The sequence below is a fragment of the Diadema antillarum genome, unplaced genomic scaffold (assembly GCF_040938485.1).
Source record: "Diadema antillarum isolate AM-2024a unplaced genomic scaffold, OU_Dant_1.0 seq00000752_RagTag, whole genome shotgun sequence".
Lineage (NCBI taxonomy): Eukaryota > Metazoa > Echinodermata > Echinoidea > Diadematoida > Diadematidae > Diadema > Diadema antillarum.
In genome coordinates this window covers 554,101-563,121 of record NW_027271646.1, presented here as the reverse complement: position 1 = coordinate 563,121, position 9,021 = coordinate 554,101, and the positions used below count along the sequence as shown (strand labels likewise).

Genomic DNA, 9,021 nt, shown 5'->3' with positions numbered 1-9,021 from the left:
TTTTGAGTAAATAGCGTCCTCAGTGGATGACCTTGAGAAATTTCAAATGTTGGGTCATGTAGAGTATGAGTTGCTCTACCCGTGAGCCAAATATGGTCATACATATCATGTTATATGATAAAGAAAATGTGCCTTCCCCCTCCCCCCCCCCCCCCCCCCCCCCTTGGGCTGGAACAGTGGGCTGGAAGGGGTCGGAATAGCTTGGGCTTTTAGGGTTCACTACATGAGCTGCATGTGTCTAATATACGGTGCTATTAAAGTGTGCGGTATAGTGGTTACCTTGACCTAACGTACTGTGTTAGATCCACGGTGGTTCATCGTATCCAAAGTTTCCAGTTTTAAGTTTATTCCATCTTTCCTCCTTCTGAATATAACATAGTAGAACTGTAGGCTACACTATGATTGCAATGAGAATAAAGTGAAAACTGAAGAAAGAGGAAATCCTTTAAAAAAATAAAAAATACTACATCTTACCATACTGCAAATCACGTAGAAAGAGGTTACAATAACATCTTTGACTCTCGTTCAGTCAGGTGCTAACAAGGAGTTCATCAGTGGCGCTGCCATTATCACATGGGTGTATGCAAGGGGGGGAGGGGTCGGGAGGGTCGTACGACCCCCCCCCCCCCCCCCCAAACAAAAAAAAAAAAAAATCAAAAGGTCCACTTTTTGTAAAAGACATTTTTGTTTTTCGAGGGCTTTTTACCCAACGGACAACAGCGGAAAAAAAGTGACCAGGTGGTGTTCGCAAGCAAATTGTACTCTAATATCTGGAAGGTTGTAGCTACTCAAGAACTTTTCTTCTTTTTTTTTTTTCAAATATGGCCTACAGTTTTCAACTTATTGATTCACGAACTTGTGAGTGACCAACACAGGTTTTATCACCAAATTAAACATAAATGGGTTTTTCTAAGTATGCCGAAAAAGTCACTTTTGCATGCACCAAATGGCCCCATTTTAGAGATAGCCCTATAAAATTCAAAACTCCCTACCGTGGGAGGGGGGAAACCCTCCCCCCCCCCCCCCCGCTCCCTCGCAAAGATACACCCCTGTATCAACTCCTTATGTTGGTATCATATTCCAACAAAGTTTACTATTTTTTTCAATTCATCCCAGGATTATGAAAAAAAAAAATCATATATCATCATGTTGCACTGTTTCGAGTCACTAGTAAAATCATTGATTCTTCGACGACTGGTTTGTCATTGCCAAAAGATAAGTCTCTGTTGCGTCTTGCACGAAGACTATCGAAAAAACAAAAACAAAACGTGAGGAATACTTAGTCAGTAAGCATCAGTCACGTTGAATCTAGACGCAGGGCCAAAGTGTACACAGGTCTACAAACTTAGAATTTGCCAAGTAGGCGGGTATGAAAACACTAATTTTAATTAAAAGTAAACATTGATTTGTTATTCTAGATGTCTCGCGTCGGATCATTAGTTCGGCGACTCCTTCAGCTTCAACCGGTTCTGTTCAGACGTTCTTTTACGAACGACAGAAGTCGGTGTTACTTCGCTGCTTTAGCGAGTCGCTGCCTTCTCCACAGCCCGGCGCGCCCCGCCGGTTATCCTCTACTGTTACGTTCTTTCTCCAGCGGCTTACGTGTGAATAACGTGTATTACGTGTACAAACCGGCTTGTCGTAGTGTCACCTTCACCCGCTGCAGCCAAGATCGTTTTACCGCAATATTTCACAGAAAGTCCTTTCTTCGATCATTTTCTGTCACCGGAAATAGTTACAACATGTCGTCCATGCCCCTAAGTGATGTGGTGTCTCTTCTCGAGGGATTTGCGCCGCTGTCTCTGGCGGCGAGTTGGGACAATGTGGGGCTGCTCCTAGAGCCCACTCCCCCGCACCGTGTCAGCAGCATGCTCCTAACAAACGACCTCACCGAGGCAGTTCTGATGGAGGCCATTAACAAGAAAGTGGATTTCATCCTCTCCTATCATCCACCGATCTTCGTGCCATTCAAACGACTCACAATGTCAAGCACAAAGGAGAGGATCGTTGTCAGAGCTGCGGAACAGCGAATCGCCATCTATTCCACTCACACCTGCTACGATGCCGTGGAGGGTGGTGTCAATGACTGGCTCTTGGAGGCTTTTGGAGGTAAGGGTGTGAAATCCAGAAGATTGACTTGCAGCCCCAAATAAAATGCTAAGTTATATGGTAGGACCTACGTACATGCAGTTGGGAGTCAACTGCATGTTGACTTAATTAATCTGTCCATGTATGCATTTGTGTGTTTTGTTTGTTTGTTTGATTGTTTGTTTGTGAGTTTTTGTTTTGCAGGTGACCATCCTCCAACCACGCTTGATGATTGTGAGCGGAATCATGTCATTTTTCTTTGTTGTTGTTGTTGTTGTTATTGTGTTTCTAGGTATTCGTGCCTGCCGACCTGTGGAACCAAGCCCCGCACTGCAAACGCCTTCAGGAGATGAGTACAGCCTCTCCTTCCTCACGTATGATGCTAATGCAGCTACGACAGTCCAGAAGATGGCAGGCGTTAGTAACGTGACGAGCATGACTCTCAATAAAGGGTAAGATCAAAAGATGTAACCAGAAAGCATACAAATGACTTAAGTGGGTAACTTTTCATATGAAAGATTAAAAATAAATGTTAGTGAATATAAAAAAAAAACAATGATTATTTTCGTGAGTAATTATGCAAGGGACTCACTCCTGTTGCCTTGAGGTCCTCAAGACCAGCAGTTTTCTTTTGTTTATTGAAAATCTGTCATAACCAATTATGGAAATGGAATGATGGTACCACAAATGTGATTGCCGAGCTCAAAGTCCACAAAGTGTTGCAGAATTGGATTTACTGTATTGTGGACTAAGTATGTGATTTAGTGGACCGACTTAAATTTTTAGACTGATCAGTGTTGATTATCATTTATCCAGTCAAAGTATAATCTCCAAAATTATTATAAATCACAAATCAGGAATGGAAACTAACGTCATGCAGTGAAACATCGCACAACATAAATTTCCATTTCAGTTTTGTGATTAATGATACAGGTAATTTTGGAGATTATATTTTTGAATGTCTTATCTGGGAGAGTGATCTTTTCTCTATGTGCTGTCAGAATTTGGCAGCTTAAAACAAAACTGAAACCAAAAAAAAAAAAAAGAATACAATCATACTTTTTGCATCAATTGATGATTTTAGAAATAATGAAACTATAACTTGTTTTGTACATCTTGCTGAAAACCCTACTTGATTTGTTCCAGTGGTCATGGAGAAACACGGATCTTCATAATGAATGTCATGGGTCCATTTCTCCTAAGTTTAGCACCTGGGTGCTCTTGGCATCCATATGAATGAAAACATTTTGCTCACAACTGACGAGGCAACCAGCAAATGAATTCAAAATTTGAGCAAAAAAGTACATTATCAATATGTGAGTATACAATTTTTATATTAATGTTAATATTGCTATCTTGATAAAACAAAAAACAAAAAAAAAAGATATAGAACCCCCCCCCCCAAAAAAAAAAGAAAATCAAAAAGGAAGAAGACCTCAGTGCCGTCCTCAATGTGTTAATGATGCACATTCTTTTTCACACCTTACTTATGTTTGCAAAACTCAGAAATCTGTGTACATTTTGATTTAATTCATATTTCATTTCTTCAGTTGAAAATGAAAAGAAACAAGTCCCTTTTTCAAAAGAAATTTTGTCAGAGAACACAATGAACAACTTGGTATTTGTAAGGTGTTAACACAATGGATAGCATATCTCCTTACAAGAACTTGGAGGGAAGGCCAAGGGTCTTCTGACATGCTTTACTAAGAACAGGGTCCCCATTTCTCTGTGTGACCCCTAAAGCAAATCGAATGGGCTTTAACTTCCTACAGGATGTAGATAATAAGTTTTAGTTTCATACCCTAAAATTGAATTTTAATTGATTTGCTGCTTTTAAGGTTATGGTTGCAGAAAGTCTGTTTGTAATATTTTCAGAGGAGGGGGACATTATAGTATAATTTATTATTAGCAGTTTTTCTGGACCATATTTTTTCGGACAGGTGCTACCAGGCACGTAGAACAGTGAAAATGTAGTTTGGCCTTAATTTCTATTGGTTTTGAGCTGGGCAGTTTCGAGTACTGACATCATTTTCATCAAAGTCATTTTCTGTTCTTACTATCATCCATGTCTCATTTATTCATTCACTTCTGTCTTGCTCCCCCTGCACCCTTCATCAGCATGGTCAAGGTCCATATGACGTGTACCAAGTCAAGTCTCGGTGATGTGGTGGTAGCAATACAACAGATGAGTGATGCCGACGCGAAGTCAATAGAAATTACACAGCTCTCCATAGTGAGTATCACTTAGTAGGGTGCAAAGCATTCATTCTTGTCACATTTTTGGTCCTGTCCATAGTGAGTTTTCCACTGCTTCTCGTAATATCACAAGCGGTATGTTGATCATCTGCTCACTGCACTGATGGCATCATGGTGACAGAAAGTGGAAGAAGAAAAGATTAGAGAGTTGTACAACATTCATGTATGTCCTGAAGGAGGTATGATCAGATAATGATTGTGATCTCTCAGTGTCATCTTATAATACTACCCTAGAATCTGTTAAGATTGCATAATTTACAATATTGTACATACTAAGTTATCAGCAAAAAAAAAAAAAAGTATGCAATGTGTTATTCAACGCTGCACACTGGCACTGGTCCAACGGTCCCTGACCAGTAAAAATCACTATCGGCACGCTGACTGTCACACCAGTAACTTTTTCAGGAATGGACCAGTAAAAAGTGGAAAAACTGGGTACCTACTGGTCCGACAGATAGGTTGGACAAATAGAAAAAATGGGTAAGTGTACGGCCCTGTGTTATTAGAGAGGAATGGAATGTCATTTCATTTTTCTTATCTCACTTATGTATGATGGTCTTTTTAATTTTAAGGAGTAATAGGATGATAAGTTTTGCTTTTTTTTTTTAAAATAGATATCTTTGAAAGAATTCAGATTTTTTTATCCATGTTGATGATGTCTGCTCTGCTTTTCCACCGTCTTTGCTTTGATATTTCTTCAGGCACCTTTAATCACAACGGGGATGGGAAGAATTGCTGGACTTAATAATCCCGTGTCCACCAGAGAAATCATCCAGAAGATCAAGACCCATCTGAAGCTGGACCATGTTCAGATGGCGATGGGGCAAGGAAAGTCACTGGGTAACATTTCCAATGACAAAACTTGTATGAATTGTATTTATTTCTTTCCTTATCTCTCTCTCTCTCTCTTTCTCTATCTATCTATTTGTCCCCGCCGAACGAGTTCGAGCAGGGGACTATGAAACGGGCTCCGTACGTGTGTGTGTCCGTGTGTCCGTCTGTCCGTCCGTCCGTCTGTGCGTCCGTGTGTGATCAAAATGTTCAATTTGCTACTTCTCTGTCATTTATGAGCCAATTTTGATTCTGTTTGCTTTATATGATAGCACTACACTGTACATGGGAGCTTTGAAACTTCTACACAGAATTTCAGTTGTGACCTTTGACCTATTATTGTACATTTTGCTTCAAAATGCTACTCCTTCGCCATTTCTAACCCGATTTCGATTCTGTTTGCTTTGAGTGATGGCACTAGGTGAGGGCTTCAAAATTTTTACACAGAATTTTGACCTTTCACTTCTTTGACCTTTGACCTTGATTTTTGACCTACATTGTACATTGGCTACAAAATGCTACTCCTTCGCCATTTCTAACCCGATTTTGATTCCGTTTGCTTTATGTGATGGCACTAGGTGAGGGCTTCAAAACTTCTACACAGAATTTTGACCTTCGACTTCTTTGACCTTTGACCTTGATTTTTGACCTATATTGTACATTTTGCTACAAAATGCTACTCCTTTGCCATTTCTAACCCGATTTCGATTCCGTTTGCTTTATGTGATGGCACTAGGTGAGGGCTTCAAAACTTCTACACAGAATTTTGACCTTTGACCTTGATTTTTGACCTGTATTGTACATTTTGCTACAAAATGCTACTCCTTCGCTATTTCTAACCCAATTTCACTTCCGTATGCTTTATGTGATGGCACTAGGTGAGGGCTTCAAAACTTCTACACAGAATTTTGACCTTTGACTTCTTTGACCTTTGACCTTGATTTTTTACCTATATTGTACATTGGCTACAAAATGCTACTCCTTCGCCATTTCTAACCCGATTTCGATTCTGTTTGCTTTATGTGATGGCACGAGGTGAGGGCTTCAAAACTTCTACACAGAATTTTGACCTTTCACTTCTTTGACCTTTGACCTTGATTTTTTACCTATATTGTACATTTTGCTACTAAATGCTACTTCTGGCGGGGACATATATTACGCACCGCGTAATTCTACTTTTCCTTGTTATCTATCTGTCTTTATATCTATCCTTATTTTTATCTATGTCATTTATGCATGTATTCCTATTCAGAATTCCTCACAAAGTCTTTTATGGATCATATTGACAGTTTGAACATGTCCTTTGTGAAAATGAATGCAATGAAGACCCTCAATTTTCATTTCCACCAAGTCCTTAATGAAACAAGATGTATTATAGAAGTTACAAGATATGTTATCATTTGATATTTGTATTACCTAGGATGTATATTGATTGGAATGGAAAATAAAACATGAATGAATGCAAAAAAAAAAAAAGACTTTAACAGTATTTTGGGGCAGACTTGAAGACTGCTTTTCATAATGCATTGTGAAATACACATACAATGTAGCATCAGCAGGAAACTATTACACTGGGAATAGATAACACTCTTCGTCTACGATGCTTCTTTTATTCAACTGACTCAGTTAATGTAGTCATTCAAATTTCCTGACTCTGCAGGTCACATGAAATATGGGAGGCAGAAGATCACTATGATGAGAGAAGAAGATAATTCTTATAATGTGAGGCACAATGTTTTATCATGGCTAAAGTGCATTCACCTTTTCAGGATTATGCAATTAGAAATGAGAGCACGTCTTGAACAACCCACGTCTTTGATTATTATCAAGTGCTCGAAGAACTACTGATATCTTGTACCCTGCAGAAGCACCATGATGCACATTGTTAAAGTCTGTTAATTGATGTCTGATGATATTGTCAGATTCCAAGGTATTTACAGTGGCCGTCTGCGCTGGATCGGGCTCCAGCGTGCTGCGGGGCGTAACGGCAGACATCTACCTGACCGGCGAAATGTCCCACCACGACATCCTGGCTGCTGTCTCGATGGGAGTCACGGTGATCACCTGTAACCATAGCAATACAGAGAGAGGGTTCCTGCACGTCATTCAGAAGAAGTTGACAAGACTAGTTGAGAACAGGGTGGACCGGTTTAAAGTCCTTATTTCTGATCTTGATAAGGACCCACTGGAAGTGATGTGAGCTCTGCTGGCATCATTATGAGGGGGTGGAGGACAAAATACAATTTTCACATTCTTATCATGATTAAAGAATCTGCCTGGTGAATGATGAAGCAATCAGAGGACACCTTCAGTTACAACAAATGTGCTTTCATTCTTTTTCTTGTATCTTTTTTTTTTCTTTTTTTGCATAGAAGTCTGCTTATACTCTCTTTGTGACTTAATGGTTGTACGCGTGTATATCATCTTTCTGTAACCAAGACACTCGCATTTTGTTGCTATAACTTGCCAAGCTTTGTCATTAGCATTCACTTACTGTACAAGCTGTTATTTTCGTGAGGGTGTAATTTTCTTGAATCACAGTTGGACAGCGACTTTAACAACATGCAAATATGTCACCATGAGCTATAAGGGTAATAGTGCGCCCTTTGAAGGTCTCCATGTCAGTTCACGAAAACAACGTCTCGCGAAAATGTCTGTGATCTCCTCATTTGCCAAAATATCTAAAATAACAGCATATACAGTAAACATGACCTGATTGTGAGTTGACTTCCAGCCCACTCCGGTGTAACAATGGGCCTCTGTCCAACAGAGATGCCTTGGTGATATGATACAGATTAAGGGGATTATATATTTCCTTTCCATTGACAGGTAATTTCCAAACATCTGTGCCAAGTGGTGAAGAAAGCACTCCATCACAAGTGCCCCAAAAGCACTCCTGCAGGCATGCCAATCTGCAAATAAAGCATAGTCAGGATTGAACAGAGAAAAGAGAAATACTCTGTATGTATATCTTTGGCAACAGAAAATCAGAGTAACATATTACATGTATTAGTTGATATTCTTTTTTTTCATTCTTCTGTGTGCATATATGAAAAACACTGTCATTATCAAATGGTTGATTACTTGCTTTTTTGAATGTGCTAAATGAGTAAATTCTCTTGAATAGATAAAAGAATGGATGAAAATCTGCTTCCCATCCATTAAATGACCGATGTTCATTTACGTTTTGATTTCCTTCTTTCATTTTTCTCAATATGCATTACTACTATCCATCTGCCTTGTATAAATCTTGATTTGGCCCCACTTACAAGCTCGTGTTACTTCAAATAGAAGTCCTGGCATTGGTTTGTTAAACGTGTTCACATATAAATGCATTGCTTTTGTCACTATGTACATAATGTACTTATTATTATTTTTAAGCCAAATAAGCTGAATTGAATCAAACTGAATTTAATTCAAGTATGTCCACCTGAATAATTGCTTGATAAAAGCTTTTATTGTACAGAATGGGTTGATAGAAATAATTGCCTTCTTTGATAGAAAACAATAATGATAAAATCTATGGCAAGCACAAGTACATTGCATGTCTTACCATTAATGATAGAAAAAAAAAAATCCGTAGAAGTTGTGTTGTACCAGGGGCGGGTCAAGGAATTCTGTAAAGGGGGATGGGGGGATCTGATATTTCTGGTGCCACTTCCAGGTTTCATTTCATTTTTTTCTTTTTATTTCTTTTGTTTTAAAAAAAGGGGGGCGTGCGCCGGTTGCACCCCCCCCCCCCAACATTTCTAATAAAATTCCCTGCACATGAAATTCATATCACAAAATGAATGGTTGATATTAGAGCTCTATTTTGCTTAGAGTTGTCTCTGTTATTATACAAAT

The 9,021-nt window shown here is 39.1% G+C and overlaps 1 protein-coding gene across 1 annotated transcript; it reads left to right on the top strand.

Annotated features, from left to right (window-relative positions):
- Positions 1 to 1,751: 1,751 nt before the first annotated feature.
- Positions 1,752 to 7,375, top strand: LOC139738537 (NIF3-like protein 1). Its single transcript, XM_071649158.1, has 5 exons — positions 1,752 to 2,109; positions 2,381 to 2,540; positions 4,207 to 4,321; positions 5,046 to 5,184; positions 7,098 to 7,375. Exons 1-5 carry the CDS (start codon positions 1,752 to 1,754, stop codon positions 7,373 to 7,375), a joined length of 1,050 nt encoding a protein of 349 aa, XP_071505259.1.
- The last annotated feature ends 1,646 nt before the right edge of the window (positions 7,376 to 9,021 follow it).

What these genes read in the sequence shown, in the direction of transcription:
- LOC139738537 (XM_071649158.1), top strand. Translation starts at nt 1,752, where the DNA reads ATGCCCCTAAGTGATGTGGTGTCTCTTCTCGAGGGATTTGCGCCGCTG. An exon ending in GCTCTTGGAGGCTTTTGGAG is followed by an intron (nt 2,110 to 2,380) that starts GTAAGGGTGTGA and finishes TTGTGTTTCTAG; the next exon opens with GTATTCGTGCCTGCCGACCT. An exon ending in AAATTACACAGCTCTCCATA is followed by an intron (nt 4,322 to 5,045) that starts GTGAGTATCACT and finishes ATATTTCTTCAG; the next exon opens with GCACCTTTAATCACAACGGG.